This window comes from Schistocerca gregaria, chromosome 2 (assembly GCF_023897955.1).
Source record: "Schistocerca gregaria isolate iqSchGreg1 chromosome 2, iqSchGreg1.2, whole genome shotgun sequence".
NCBI classification, from domain to species: Eukaryota; Metazoa; Arthropoda; class Insecta; order Orthoptera; family Acrididae; genus Schistocerca; species Schistocerca gregaria.
Genome location: NC_064921.1, coordinates 1039206054 through 1039223413, shown reverse-complemented (window position 1 = coordinate 1039223413; position 17360 = coordinate 1039206054). Strand labels below are relative to the sequence as shown.

General features: G+C 38.1%; 1 protein-coding gene across 2 annotated transcripts in view; it reads right to left on the bottom strand.

Moving 5' to 3' along the window:
* The window catches only part of LOC126335557 (cytosolic endo-beta-N-acetylglucosaminidase), a 117877-nt gene extending 108434 nt beyond the window's left edge, over positions 1-9443 (bottom strand). Inside the window, exon 1 of one of the 2 annotated variants that reach the window (XM_049998971.1) lies at positions 8991-9443. In XM_049998971.1, the coding sequence (XP_049854928.1) occupies positions 8991-9235 (245 nt within the window). In that variant the 5' untranslated portion in view covers positions 9236-9443. The remainder of the gene's footprint in view (positions 1-8990) is intronic. The other variant, XM_049998972.1, reaches the window with a different exon arrangement.
* Positions 9444-17360: the final 7917 nt, after the last annotated feature.

Here is a 17360-nt window from a genome sequence, read left to right as displayed (position 1 = left end):
AGTAAGGTATTAAGCCAATGCTAAGGTGCTACATTAAAAAAAAAAAAATGGCAATATACATAGACAAATGATAAGCCCACCCTCAAAGAATGAAACCTCCTGGAGGACCTTACAGATGTATTCCCTCCATTTTAGCATATTAATGAGAGAGACTATCATTTGTACAAGGTGGTCAGAAACAGTATGAAAATCTTGCAAGGGTGTTGCAGCATAGATGGTACTGAGAAATAATAGTTAAGAAAAATATTTGGTACATTGTGATGTTTCTGAGTTAATTAGCATTGAAGTTTCCAGAGCATCAGGCCACTCTGCATGCAAATTCAAGCAGCCTACCAGATACAGACTGTGTCAATTGTTCTCAGAGCATACATGATAGCACACAAGACTGCTCAGCCTTTGGCTCGGGTTCGATCTTTACGCTAGTCCCATCCAATGTTTGTTCAGTTTTAGGAAATCAAATGAAGAGCATGTTTGGTGACATCATCTCTGACAGGCCATTTGAATCTTTACTTGCAATGGTCTGATTGGGTACTTCAGTACTAATAAACTCAGAAACAGGGCAATGTATCATTTTTTCCTTCTCCCTTCTCATCACAACCCACCCTGTAACATCCTTATAAACTGTTTCTGATCACCATGTATATGAAAAAGGACATGGCGAAGCATGATACAGAAAACAAAGCAAACATCTGAGAATGACCAAAGGTGATCAGTTGATAAAATTTGAGAATTCTTTATAACAAACTTCAAACATGTATACCCTCAACAAGATTGTGATGGATGGGCAAGAACCATTTTAGTTCAACAACCATGTTAGAAAGTCGGTACAAAAGCAGAGAGCTTCTTCGCCAATTTAAAATAATGGAATCAAAACAGATGATGACAAAGAGTATGAAATAAAGATTCAGTTTTCCAATTTGTTTCACTAAGGATAATAACACAGTTTATAATTTCAATCACTGCATGAATATCAAAATGACAGTCACTGATATAAGTGACTTGTGGAATATAAAGTCAACCAAACCACTAGAAGAAAGGCAATTGGATTTTACAGCATACTTGAATAATACTACATAAATTATGTATAGGAATTTGCTCCTCTTATTACAGTAAAGGGTCATTGGCCAGATGTGAATGACTGTCAGGAAACTCCTATACTGCTGACATCAATCTGCTGTAAAACTATTTCAGCACTTTTAGGTATGCTCACCTATTGCAACCTTTTTTGGTAACCAAAAGTATCCTCTACAGAAATCAACAAGAACTCTGCAGACTAAATTGTGATTTGTTTGAAGTACCCAACGGAAATGTAATTCAGCCCTGAAACAGGCAACTTCCAAAATCTTCATTTTTTACTGATTATGGAGAATTAGACATAAGTCTCCATCGTTTAACACCTAAGATTAACAGAAGAAATAGAGAATATCAACCAAAAAAAAATGTTTATGTCACCATCAATTCTTAATGTTATTCAGAATCAGGTACCAGAGCAGGGTAAGAACTGCATCATAAACACACTTCTGCAAAGTTGTCAAGCAGCGATCTGGTTAATTCTCTGGCAGTCAATGCAAAAATGCCATGAGCCATTTTTATTTACCTCTGTGAAGACCATGGGAGAGGACCAAGGACATTCTGATAGTTTTCACCCACCCTATATGAGTGATGACTGTTCTCTCTCCCACTCCCTCTCTCCCCCCCCCCCCTTTTGGGGGGGTGGGAGGGTAATAATCACTGACGCTGATATGGTGTTTCATGGTATTTCATACTGGGTCTTTTGGTCTGCTTTGTCTCTTCTCCAGCCCTGAATACACACAAAAATTTACACGTAAATGATAAAATTTGCTGGTGATGTTCCTCGGTCAAGTGAGGAACTATTGATAGCTAGATAATAGATTCCTTCAGTGAAGAGTTGGTAATGGTAGTACAGCATGGTTCCCCATTGTCAGCACTGATATGACCATTCTGAACAGTTTCAGCTGCCCCTATGCACATAAATCTTAGGGATGCATTGGGGCTGCAGACTACTGATCAGAATGCATCTTCTTGTTGATGATGAGATAAGTATATCATCAATGACAGTTATTTCCTACACCATTCATTGCTGTCAGGACTACAATGTGGATCTCCAATCTTTTACAGTTTCCAACAGTTGTTCCTAAAACACGGGTTCCTGCTGAGTGGATATATTTTTCATTTGCAACTGCCTTTGAACATCGGGGCATAATCTTCTTCTGCTGGCTCATGTTAATAACACTCAAAGGCAAAACTACAATCACACTTACTTGATATAATACTATGTTATTTTTGAGTAAAGATCATTAATACAAAAATGGTCTCTACTATTGCTTTTTTCTGTTTTAATCATTCCTTAATGACTGACAGATGAATCTGCTTAAGTACGATGGTCTAGGGATAGAAATAAGCAGGACTATAAATGATTTGAGGTGATGAGAGAGAGGCAGTAGGCTTGCTGTATGTATACAATAATTAATTTCAATTTCAACAATCACAAGAGGAAAAGGTATACTTGGAAAAGGCCAGGTAATATGGGAAGATTTTAGTTAGATTATGTCATGGTCATACATAGATTCTGAAATCAGATACTGGATTGTAAGGCATACCCAGGAGCAGGTATAGACTCAGATCACAATATAGTAGTGATGAAGAGTAGGCTGAAGTTGTAGAAATTAGTCAGGAAGAATCAGTACGCAAGGAAGTGGGATACGGAAGTATTAAGGATGATGAGATACACTTGAAGTTCTCCAAGGCTATAGATGCAACAGTATGGAAAGCTCAGCAGGCAGTACAATTGAAGAGGAATGGACACCTTTAAAAAAGGCCATCGGAGGTGTTGGAAAGAAAAACATAGGAGCTAAGAAGGTAAATGCAAAGAAACTGTGGGCAACAGAGGAAGTACCTCAGTTGGTTGATGAAAGGAGGAAGTACAAAAATGTTCCAGGAAACTCAGGAATATAGAAATATAAGTTGCTGAGGAATAAAATAAATAGGAAGCACAAGGAAGCTAAGACAAAATAGCTGCAGGAAAAATGTGAAGAAATCGAAAAAGAAATGATTGTTGGAAGGACAGACTCAGCATACCTGAACGTCTACACAACCTTTGGTGACATTAAAAACAAGGATGGTAACATTAAGAGAGGAATGGGAATTCCACTGTTACATGTGAGGATAGAGCGGATAGGTGTAAAGAATACACTGAAAGCCTCAATGAGGGGGCAAAGATTTGTCTGATGTGCTGAAAGAAGAAACAAGAGTTGATTTAAAGGAGACAGGGGATCCAGTAGTAAAATCAGAATTTAAAAGATCTATGAAGGACTTAAGTTCAATTAAGGCAGAAGAGTTAGATAACATTCCATCACAATTTCTAATATCACTAAACGAGTGTACATGGCCAAGAGAAGTCTACTTGTATCAAACATGGGCCTTAATTTGAGGAATAAATTTCTGAGAATGTAGATCTGGAATATAACATGGACTGTGGGAAAACCAGAACAGACAAGAATCAAAGCATTTGAGATGTGTTTCTACAGACGAATGTTGTAAATTATGTGGACTGATAAGGTAAGGAATGAGGAGGTTCTGTGCAGAATTGGAAAGGAAAGGAATATGTGGAAAACACTGATAAGGAGAAGGGACAGGATGATAGGACTTCTGTTAAGACATGAGGGAATGATTTCCATGGTACTAGAGGGAGCTGTAGAGGGCAAAAACTGTAGAGAAGACAGAGATTGGAATACATGATGTAGACATCCAGAAAATAATTGAGGACATAGGTTGCAAGTGCTACCCTGAGATGAAGAGATTGGCACAGGAGAGGAATTTGTGGCAGGCCATTATCAAACCAGTCAGAAAAGTGGTGAACCAAAAAGAAAGGAAAAAAAGTATATGATGATTAGACATAGCCTAATTAAATATGTTATCTCACTGGGGCATTAGCTATTTATTGCTGTAAATACATTTCAAAAACTTGGCCTCGCCATCCTTCCCCAGAACACCAAACTTTCAGCAGAAGAAAGGACAGCCATTCACAACCTCAAAACAAATCCTGAGCTAGGCTAATCATCCTTCCTGCAGACAAAGGTTCCACCACTGTTATCGCAGTGACCAACTGACAGAAAGCCTCTGCCAATCATCTGACATCTCTACCTGTAAAATCTGCCAGAGTGATACCATCCCAGAAGTCCAACATAACATCTATCCCTGCTTAAAACCTCATGTACTCCACAGAAGTTCTCCCTTGAATCCATTTCCCTCCTCACAACTATGACATCCCGCATACTCACCATCTTCATGCTAACCAAAATCCACAAACCCAACAATCCTGGACACTCCATTATAGCTGGTTACTATGCTCCCACTGAAAGAATTTCGGCCATCATTGACCAATACTTCCCACCAAATGCTCTAATCCAGCCTCCCACGTAAAGCACACCAACCATTTCCTTCACCGACTCTCCACTATCCCCATCCCTTTACCTCCTGGATCCACAATCATCACTTCCTTACACACCAAAATCCCTTATGCCCATGGTCTTACCACTATTGAACACTACCTTGCCCAGCGTCCTTGCGAGTCCAAACCCATTACCAGTACCTCATTTCTCACACACCTTACTAACTTTATCCTAACTCACAACCACAGCTCCTTTGAAGGGAAGGTATAAAAGCAAATCCATGGCACAGTTGTGGGCACCTGCATGGCACCCTCCTATGCCAACTGTTTATGGACCATCCAGAGGAGACCTTCCTAGCCCCCCAAAATGTGGACTGCTAGTCTGATTCAGGTTCACTGATGGTGTCTTCATGATCTAAACTCAGGGTCAAGTCCACTGTCCTCGTTCTTTTACAACTTCAACACCTCTCCTATATACTTCAACCCAGTGTGTCGCATTTGTGGATGTTGACCTCCTCCTGCCTGATGGCTTCATCCACACCTCTGCCCACATTAAACCCACAAACCACCAATAGTACTTGCATTCTGACAGCTGTCACCCCTTCACACCAAAAAATCCCTCTCATACAGTCTGGCCATCTGGGGACAGTATATCTGCAGTGACAATAAATCACTTGGCCAATATGCTGGGGGTCTCACGAAGACCTCACGGACAGGCACTATCCCCCAGACATAGTCTGCAAACAGATATCCCATTTTATTTCTCCACACACGCCTAATTCTCCCACTAACCCCAAGAACCAGCTACAAAGGAGTGCCCACTTTGTCATCCCCCTGGACTAGAATACCTGAATCACATCCTTCATCAGGGCTTTGATTACCTAACACCGTGCCCTGAGATGAGGGACATCCTACCCAACATTCTTCACACACCTCCTAAGTGGTGTTCCATCAACTGCTCTACCTCCACAACATTGTAGTCCACACCCTATGTCACTCCCAATCCCAATCCCTTACAACAGGGGTCATACCTCAGTGGAATACCCAGGTGGAAGACCTGTTCAATCCACCCACCCAGCACCTGTGAAAGCAGCCATGTCATATACCATCTCTGCTCAACTCATTGCACCTAGCTATTTATATTGGTATCACTACCAACCACTTGTCTGCCAGGATGAATGGCAACCACCAAGTTGTGTCCAAGAGCAAAGTAGGCCACACAGTGGCACAACATACAGCGGAACATTTCAATCCTCCATTCCAACACTAGCTTTTTTTGAACTGTGTAGATGGGAGTTACCTTACAACACATTCTCCACTTCTGAAATCATCCGAGTCTCAACCTATGGTAACCTACTGTCCCCACACCATTCACCCACCAGTTTCTATCCCATTATCTCCTCCCTATTCTCATCCCCTCACCCAGTTTGTGTGCTGCTCTCTGCCAACGCACCTGCCCACCTTTCACCTTCCCCACTACCATCATTTTCAGCTTCCCCCCTTCGCCACCTCCCCATACCACAGTCTCCCAACACTGCACTTGATGGCAGCCTAGTCCCTGCATGCTCTGTCAGACAGCATTCTTTTCTCATCCCATCTGCATCTTGCTATCCCTTCCCTTTCCCTGTCCCCTGCATACTGCTGCTTCTGCTATATGTGTCAGTTGGATTCCAGTCTGAGTTACTGCAGGTGGCAGTCAAGTGTGTGTAAGGTGTGCTTACTTGTGTGAATGTGAATGGTGTGTGTGTGTGGCTTTTTTTTTTTTTCCTATTCTGAAGAAGGCTTTGGCTGAGAGCTAACTATGTACCTATCTTTTATTTGTGCCTGTTTACAACTCAACGTGTCATCTTTACAGTGAGCAGTGAGTTTCACTCTATTGCACTTTATCTTTCCCTTATACTGTTAAAAAAGACACTTCTGTTTCTGTTAAAACATTTTTCTGTATTTTGTGCCAGGCTACATAACTGCCCATAGCATTGTGCATTATGAACACACTAAAAACACAATTTTAAAAATATCAAGAATAAAACAGCAATATTCAGAGGAAAAATGGTCCCAGATAATAACAACAGAAGACAACTGTCAGTTCATAACTGGACTATAATTACAACACTAGTTACCTACAGCAGAGATAAATTAAGGATACTTTCTGTGAAAACATTCAATATTTGAATGTGTGGACTTTACAATGGATTACGTTTGTCAACTACAAAGAGCAAAATACTTTCAAAGAACTTAAGACATAGTCTTCTCCCTGATAAGATTTCAAAATCTTTAGTTTCTACTTGCACTGTAAGCTATGTTACAAGCACTTCCTTAATTGGAAAGAATCAAGTCTCTGTCTCCTACTGAACAGTGGTTGCTTTTGCGATAAAGTGTCAGTACTTATGTGTCAGTTATGACCATGGATTAGGCCTAACTTATATTGTAATAATAATTAATCAGTTATACAGAAACTATAATTTCCTAAAATGAATCCAAATGACGGGGTACAGTAGGGACATCAGCTAATATGAACTTCAATGAGGAAAGTATATTTTATCCCCTCAGTTTTCTCTTTTTTCTTTGTACACTTATTTTTATGTACTATTCTCAGTTTTACATTTATTTCAGAGTCACATGGCTTCATCTCCGAGTTCCTTACAAGGATAACTCAATAGATCAGCATCCACTACAATGGATTACACCCAGTTAAAGAAAACTGTTTTATGAAGTAGGCCTAATTTACAACAACAGCATACAACTTCTCATTACAGAGTGTGTAATCAAATGTTTTCTTTGTATGAATGACAGTTTTCTTACAGTGTCCATCAGGAGATGATTTATGAAGCAGATGTGGATTGATTGATTTCCACATACTTTTAAAGTGGAAGCATTTGGATACAAAACCACAACATGTAAAATTTAAGACAGCAGTTCTACATACAGATAAGCAGATGAAGAAACATGGGAAAAAAGAGTGTAAAACTGAACAACCCATTTTTACAGAACAAAAGCAGGACTAAATTCAAGTATTGGATCACACTTGTATTTGTCAAATGAACATAAACATTAGGCTCTAGTGTCAGTCAATATGATACTACAACCAGATTTTTGCTTTCACATTCATTGATTTCACCAGCTCACAATCAAACTGTAACTTTTCAACCTAACCTAGACCTCGGGCCACACTACAGATCAGTCTGTCACAACCAACATTCCAGAGGTGGTCTGATATATACATTTAGCGCAGTAGAAGTTCTAACCAAGGTAACCAATAGAAAACTTCACCCAAGGAATGAAAAGGGTAACTACTAAATTCCTATTTGAAAAAAATCTTCTTTCGTGTGAAAGTTTTCATAGTTATATTGTTGTTAAATGACAAATACGTTGATTACCCTTTAGCTCTTTTGGATGGTGGATGGCTAGCCGCATGGTTATAAAATTGTTAAAACTCTTTTTGATGGAGTCCCATACACAAACAGAGAAGCTATACCAATAACACTTTTAAAAGACTTTCAGTCAGTTATACCTTTATTTCTAGTGATCCACAGACTCGATACGACAAAATAATAAGAAATTTCAGTGTGAAGAATTGTATCTGATGTTTTTTCTATATCCTTCTAACTTAAATAACTGTCATTTATAATTTATTTGCCCAAGGATATTTCACAATGTTACAGGATTGCACAGAGAAACACAATGGGAAAATGGATGTAACATAATCAGATTTACAAACATTAAACATTTATGTATAATCAGGAGAGGACAGTACTGTAATTGATGCACTGGAATGAGGTCCTCAAGTGGAATGTTAATCTCAATAATATATAACTTTCTTTACTAGGTATGGCACTAATGGAGTGATACACTACTGCCTTCTTCCAGTTTGATGTAGGCTGAGTAGTTCAACCTGGTCACTAACTGGGAGAAGCTGGACTGTAATGTAATATGAAATCTCAATCAGTGGATGACTCTGCTATTTTATCTCACACAAACAATTCAAATAGAACAAAGAATGAATAACTATGGGGGGGGGGGGGGAAATCAGCTTTCGAGGATTGAATTTCTAAAATGACGCTTGACTGATGTTACACGTGAGAAAATGAAATACAATACTGTTGCTAGATTAAAAGTGTGGTAACATGTCAGAGATGTTTCCCATCATAATTTCGATGAATTATTGATAAGTGTAAACCAATTAGCATGAAAGAACCAAAGCATGAAATAAAGATATACCTTGTACTACGATAATATGATTTCTGCCAGAACAGTTATACTAGTTTCAGTAGTCCCCTTTGTTCAGAATTTGATTCAGACAAAAGAAATTGGTGGGCCAAAGTGGTAACATTTTATATAATTGATAACTAAATAATAGAATGAGTTCGTAATGTATTTTAATTATGTGAGTTATGTATTGGGGGGGGGGGGGGCATTGCATACATATATTTTCTTTATTTCTTTGGGTTTCTTGGTTAAACGTTTTATGTTTACGTTATAAGTGAAGTATACAAATACATACCGGTACTTACTTTTTTTTTAACTTAGTGCTCTATATGTGTGTCATGCCCAATAAATGACGATAATGTTTTATACGCACCTATCTTCTAAGTATCCTCCTTGCATATCATGACACACTAGCGTTCGTGGCACACTGTTTCGCATGCATCGTGGTTGTGGCCGTAGAACAGGTTCATGACATTTCTGTGTCCCACTTGCACAATGGTCAGTTACTCCAGAAAGTGAGCGCACATAACCAGACCACTCCGTGTTGTAGTTTTTCCATGACAGAACTTGCTCCAGTTTGTCCAGCGGTTCACAAATAACTCCCAAGTTTTCTGTCATTGCCGAAATATTCAACAAGCTTTTGCGAAGAACAATACGTCTTGGTTAACTAACTTAATTGAACCAAATGACGCAATGGTATGTCGAAACACTTCATCGTTTACTCAGATAAAACCGCCTCACACCGCTCTTCTCCCGACGCATTGCATAGCGTCGTGTTTACGCGTCACAAAGAACTGATCCGGCATGGGTGCCAACTCCCCGGTGTGCTAAGCATGAAAACTTTAATTCACTGTCGCCTATCAAAATATTACCTTATAAACTAGCATTAAGATGAAATCAACACTGAATTTGCTCACGTACCTAATTAAAATTCTGTAAGCGTGAAAAATATAGCTGATAAATGCTAATTAGACTTTTCACAGAGCCGTGCAATTATTGCAGCGTAGATAATGGTAGACCTGCAACATATTCCCAAACTTAATGAAACAGCTGATCGTCACATATATATTAAGGCGGTAGATTTAAAATTTGTTTCGCAAGTGCTCGTTGTTTTCATTTGCCTTATATTAAAATAAAGAGTGTCCATACTGATTTTAGGAAGACAGTTATTCAGTGGTGAATTATAACGTCGAGAGTTTCAGCATAATAGGAGATTATGATTGCGATTCGTAAAAACCTAGGAAAACACAAGGAAATTCCACAAAAGACATTGTACAACATCTTACTACCACGAAGAGAGGGGAAAAAGGCTAGATCATTTTGAGAGAATACACAGTTAACTGTCTGTCTGCTTCTTCTTTCTTACAGTAATAAGCCAAATATTGTGTCCTACGATTTATAAGTGAGAGGCTTTCGAGTTTTATTTAACATTAGTCTACTGTGCGCCCGTATAGAAAAAAAAGTTTTTGTGAATCTGCACAGAAAAAAATAATTGAAGAATATCGATAAATGAATGACACAGAATTCAGATCGGGAATGTGTATTTCACATCACAGTGAATTCTGATGTGCATTTCGCGTGAGCACTAAATTGCGTTACCCTAACAAAAACACCTCTTTTAACTGCGTTCCGAGGTGAACGTATTGTAATCAAGTGCAGATTTAGCGTAATCATATTTGCTGTGTACAATGTGATTCTTGTTGCTCTTACCGTAGAGGTATAAAACGGGCGTTGCCTTAACGTCACAAACTTGAAGCCATCGTTCGCCAAGACAGTTGCTCCAAACATGAGCTTCTCAGCTTGTATGATTTACGGATAAACTAATTGTTCTGCTTATAGACTAAAGTGTAGGGAGTCACATTTCACTCGTAACTGGGCTTGTTCAAGCGTAATTCCTTTTACGCACAAGAGGTCTGGTTGCGCTGTTTACTTTTCCTATAGTGGTTTATTATCTGTCATTTTGTAAGTAGGCTGTTTAGTTTTTTTTTTTATTATTGGTAACGCCGCCGCCACGTAGCGCTCTGTATGAAAATCACTGGCTGTGCCGTGTGCAGTCTGTGGCTGGTTGGCATTGTTGTAATACTCGCCATTGTAGTGTTGGGCAGCGGCAGCTGGATGCTAACAGCGCGTAGCGTTGCGCAGTTGAAGGTGAGCCGCCAACAGTGGTGGACGTGGGGAGAGAGATGGCGGAGTTTTGTAATTTGTAAGACTGGATGTCATGAACTACCATATATATTTTGACTATTAAGGTAAATACACTGTTTGTTCTCTATTAAAATCTTTCATTTGCTGACTATACCTATCAGTAGTTAGTGCCTTCCATAGTTTGAATCTTTTATTTAGCTGGCAGTAGTGGCGCTCGCTGTATTGCAGTAGTTCGAGTAACGAAGATTTTTGTGAGGTAAGTGATTTGTGAAAGGTATAGGTTAATGTTAGTCAGGGCCATTCTTTTGTAGGGATTTTTGAAAGTCAGATTGCGTTGCGCTAAAAATATTGTGTGTCAGTTTAAGCACAGTCTTGTATAAATTTTACAATGGGGACGTTTCATATGTCGACCCTTAGCCGAGGATACCTCACTGTAATCTTCTGATTTTTTTCTTGTAGTTTGTGTAATTAGTGTAGATTTTGTTTATTGCTAGCGCATAATCATAGAGAGAATTTCCTTTGTAGTTGCAGTCTTTCATTGTTGTACAGTAAAATAGTTGTGGCATGCATGTAGTTTTGCATGAAATATTTCGCAGCTGCGCTTGCAATTAACTAGTTATTATTTTCAGTGCTATGTTAATGTGTTTTCTTATTTTGCTCTTCAAATTGTGCTTTTCTGTGTTGTCGTGTGAAATATTGTGACTATAATGGCGTGTGAAAAACGTACTACTAGGCTCGAAAGTAAACTGAGAAATGACAGTGAAGACGAAAGCAGTGTGTTAGCGCCACCATGTAATGAATTAACTAATGTTCAAAGTAGTAATTTGGTAATTGTACATAGGGAAATGGACCGGGCTGCAAACAATGGTTTACACAGTGAGACAATTAGTGAACAGGGAAGCATTATCGATCGATCGGTTGGTAACAGCCCGCCTCAGGATTCCGAAATGACAGAACACATTCTTGCAAATACTGTAGATTCAGGTTTTGCGTCCTCACCGTTTTCTCAAATAAGTCAAGACACATTTTCTGTTTTTCAAACTGCGAATATTGCCGGTTCAAATGCATTGCCGAATAGCACTAAGGAACATGTTTCAGACACCAGTGCACTGTTATTACAATTAATGCAAGAAATGGGACAAAAGCTTCAAAAGATAGACACTATGGAACAAAATCAGAGACAAACACAGCAACAGTTGGACACAATGGAACATAATCTTCGGAAGTTAGACACCACACTTGAACAAACACGTGAAGATTTAACTACTGAGTTACATAACATTGAATCGAAATGTCAAAAAATCTGTAATGACGTAAAAACACAAAGTTGTGAGCATTTTCAACCTATTTTTTCGCGGCATGAAAACGCATTACAGAATCACGAAGCAGCCATAAAAGAATTGCAAACTGTTGTTCGTGAAAATCACGACACCTTGCAAGCTAAAATGGACTCAGTTGCATCCACCGATTCGGTTACGCAACTTGCAAGAACTCAGTAAAACTTAAAGGACACAGTAGATTCGATTTCAACGCAAATGGACACTCTGAAACTTGGTTCAGAAAAACACACTGAGGAAATGTGTTCACTATCGGAGAAAGTAGCCGAACTTTCGGATCAGTTCACTAATTTATCTACGAAGGTAGATGATAATCTGAATGACACAAAACCGGTAGTCTTTAATGACACAGAAGAGTGCGAACAAATTAGGAAATTCAAACAAAGTCTGAATCAAATTAGTACGCAACACCAAAGAGAAATCCGGGAAGTACAAGATCAACTGACACAGGTAATACAACAAATACGTATTTCAGAGGACACTCGCGCTCCAATGCGGGAAGAGGGCCATAGAAATACGGAACAGCCACAAAATAATAACACAGGGCACTCCGGAAATTATGAAAGAAATTGGCAAGGTACACCGAATTTTGAGATGGAACCGCCGAAACGACGTAACAATGACCGACATGCGACTCGCCGACATGATGATTTTGACTATAAGCTGTTCATTACTACAGGTAAATTCAATACATTTAACAATTCTGGCAACGACATTCATCCACAAGCGTGGCTTCATCAATTCTCTCATTGTTTTCCTCCCAACTGGTCATTAGAACAGAGATTAGAATTTATGTGTGGCTACTTGGAGAATGAACCAGCTGTAAGAATGCGATCGGTCATTCACGATTGTCACAGTGAAGGAGAATTTTATCATGCTTTCCTCTCAGCATATTGGTCTCAAGCTACACAAGACCGAGTAAAACATAGCATAATGATGACGAAACACTTTGAACAATCTGAATTTTCCAGTCTTGTCAAATATTTTGAAGACATGTTGCATAAGAACCAATATCTTTCAAACCCATATAGCCCTTCAGAACTCATCCGCATTTGCATAATGAAATTGCCTGAACATTTAAGGAATATTATTTTGGCAGGGCGTTGCAAAGACGACACTGAAGCTTTTCAGGGACTCTTACAAGAATTAGAAATTGACACAGACAGTCGTGGGATGCGAAAACAGGAAAAAAATCACTACAGGTCACATCCGTCGCAATTCCGCGATGAAAGAAACAATAACTGGACACGACAAGGCCATTCTCACAACACAAATCGTGACCAAAACAGACACCACCCATATGACAACCATTGGCAGAGTAATAGTTACAGAGAAAGATCGCATTTCCGTAGTAATGAATATCACAGACACAATCAGAGAAACAGACAATATAGGAATCAAAATAATTATTATCAAGGGGGACAGAATAACTTCAGACGCAACGGTCCACCACGCAGTTACGATTCAGGGAGAAATTCTCCACCACATGACCGACAAACAAGAAACTATGTAAACTACCGACAAAACGACAGACGTGAATTCCTTCAGAACTGGCGAGCTTCAAACAGGGCGCGGCCTTCTCGTCAAGGTGAATTTGTAGAAGTTAGGTCTCCTAATCCCAATAACGGCGCGCGCCAACAAAGAGACAGACAATGACTCGCACCGCAGGGAGCCGCTTGGGCCGGCTGGCGCAGAGAAAAATAACGTAGACGCTAACCTTGAGAAAAATACCCGTATTCTTTACCGACGTATACCACATGATATTTGCGTTCAAGTTGAAACTCTGCGTACTAGGAAGAGTAAAGGTTTACACCACATTTCACATGTAAAACCGTTTATTGAAAGATAATCTGCTTCTGCTTTTTAACTTTGTCTTTGCCATAAAACATTTCACTTCACATTTCTAGTATGCTTTGTCACACTGAGAAACTGTTAACATGCAACAATGTTTTGAAGTTAACTATCCAGTCTAGAACGTAGGGAACATTTTGAAACAGAAATTACGAATGCATTGTTATAGTGAACAGACGACACAGTGTTGTTATTTATACATTCTTGCTTGTTAGTTGCACGATTACGTAACGACTATAAGGCTTACATACTTAGAACATATACTGTTAATGAGATTTTAATGCAACATTTTGCTTTAGTTGAAAAGACATTCTTTATTTGAAGTACTTTCTGTGAGATTAAAGATGACTTAGCATTTGGTTTCTTTGATAGCTACACGATTATATCACGACGCTACTAATGTGTGACACAATTTACATTGTGCTTTTGCGGTGTATCTGTTTTATATCTGCACAGTTTTTCTGTATTATTCTGGAAAGTAAAACATGTTTTAGTAGTAACTTTGTGGTATAGCTACAATGAGACAGTCTTTTCTGTAGCACAACAATACGTTACAGTACAGTACTTACTTCATCACAGCAATAAGCGTAGTAACTACGATATCTATAAGCAAAGCATTTCATTTTTGTTTATCATGAGGTAAGTACATTGACTTCTGCACAACTTAGCTTTCGGAGGACGATAACTACGACACTTCCACAGAGATTATCTTACAACAAGGCGCACAGTTTAGCGCTACAGTACACGTATTTGAGTGATTAATTTTGTACTTAAACATTTATTTTTAAAGATATTTGAAGTACAATGATACAAAGGATTTCCATGATACATTTCATTCCATTGCTGTAATCTCTAACACCTGAGGATATAAGTACATTAATCCTCAGGGGGGTACACGCTTACTTTGTGTACCATGTGTTTGGCAAACACAAGGAGCCCTAGCTAATATGGTATTTACTTATACAACTTTACACATCGGTACCATATTTCTCTAAAACATAAGTTACACAGCTATCTGGTCATTTAACTGAGAGAGACAAACATTTTACTTCATCAGTGACAGATGTTTACGTAATTACACCGTTGGATAACGTCACACTTATGAAATTGTATTTGTCTGTCCTTTGTGAACTGTTCATATTTTTTCGGAACCATTGTTATACTATGAGAGCTTTGAATGATGTATTAGGTGTGGGATCACGATTTTTAAAGTACGTTTGAGGTAGATGACACTTTTGACATGAGCAGAGAATTTTTTTTTTTTAGGTTTTGAAAGTATTGGAGGAAGCTACGACGATTTTGAGAGTTGACTGAGGTGTTATGATGTTATTATTACGATGACTATGTGTATTATGCTGTTGTGGTATATTTATGATCAATAAGCTGATGCTGTATGAGTTATTTGATTATGCTACGTATCTGTTATGATGAAATATTGAAGAAGTGTCGACGAATAAGGTAAGGAATAATGAGTAGTGGTTAGGGACTCTGGTTTGTGAAAAAGGATGTTGGAAACCAAGAATCGTACTTTAAGAGTTATGAAATGTGTGTAAATGCGTAATGTATCACAATGCTGACGAAAATTTTTCTGACTCTGTTATATTTATAGGATTTTGTTTCTACACATTTGTGACGCAAATTCTCAACCTGTGAAATTTTTTTATATGAGACTGTCACTGTAGCGGAAACTGCTGTCGTAATTTTTCGGTAAGAAAAGTTAAGTGACCACCTGCATGTAATGCGTCGTGGGCACCCAGCTGGGCGACAGCCACCTGGAAACAAGCCATTAGTGTGTGCCTTTCAGAGGCACAGGTAAAAAAAAAAGAAAAAAAGGGGGCCATTATGCTCGCTATTGACATTTATTTGTAGAAAGCGTCGCTAATACGACACGCTCTAACCTGAAAACATATAATTATACTGTGGAGCCCTTAATTTATGATATTTACTAAAATGCCTAATAAAACGATGAGAAACATTACACGGCTATTGTCTTGCAGGTTGAGAGAAATGCCATATGGATTGCTTTATATATTTATTTACTCATTTTGTTTAATATCTAGTTTGTATCTGCACTGCAGCATTGGTTAAAATACAATTTAATAGATGTACTAATATAGTTATTTTATGCCTATGGATGCAATAAATAATAACTTTACAATGTACTTAAAAAAACGAAGGAGCACAAAAAAACTTCCCTTCACAGGAACTGCATACATAATTTTCTTTTCAAGTACTTGGTAATTTTTATGGTAGGATAACTTCTTGTGGTGCACCACTTTAATGACATAGATATTAATATGTGAATAGACATTTCCCTTTTCTGCATTGTTGTCTTTACTGTAATATTTTTTCTGCTTGAGCTTTGTCCTGTTTAGTTATAAGCTATTGCATTTGCTGCTGCTGTGTGCCAGGCGTAATGTTACTGAATTTGATTTTGTATTACTCTGGTAAGCCAGTTTTACTAGGGATTTGTTTCTCTTGATTGCTGCACAGTGCCTTATATTAGTTGTAATATTGCAATTGCTTTACCAATTTCCATTTTTTTGGGACATTGCTGTTTGTATTAATTTGTTTTGTGCTGCTGCTTTGCCTCGTCCCCTAGTTTAGCATCTGAGCTCAGTAGATTTAAGTTAGATTAAGATGGGGTAGGCTATATAAGAGAACGAGTTGCCATGAATTGGAAGAAATGCATTGAGAAGCTATAAGAAAATGATTTGGCCAAAAAAAGTAGTGTACAGTGGAGAAAAACTATTTTTGAAAGAGGATGTGAGCAAAATACAGAAAGCATGCTTGGATAGGATATTTTTGGCGGAAACAAATGTTGAGATATGACGAAAGATCTACAGAATGAAGTTTTGGGTTAGTCTGCAGTACCAAATGTTACACTGAAAACAAACCCTGTCCTTTCCTTTTGTGTTATCCCACTATTTGTTTGTGTACCCTTGTGTATTTATGTTCTTCATGTCCTATATGTTCATCTGATAAGACTAATGTTGTAGAATTTTCTAATATTCAGCTACATTCACTATGATGAGGAATACTGTTATTCTCAAATATAATTTGCATTAATAATATGTCGTTTTCTTTGTAAATATGTTTAGAAATTATTTATTCTGTTTTGTTTTAATGCTCATGTGTGAAGTTGATGTTTCGAAATTTATTCTGATTTTTTATGTATGTGCTCCTGTCACAATTCCTGTAACACTGATGTATATGTTATTTCGATTCTTTTGTAAATCCTGTATTACTGCAAATGTTATCTGTACTATTATGTTCTTTAAAGATGTATTTTGTACCTTTGTTATTATATTATTATGTTATAAAATTGTAATTGACACCAGTTCATCAAATTAAGTAACTTGTAAATTACATTTCACTGCACACGTTTCTGTTGGTCATAGTATATGGAC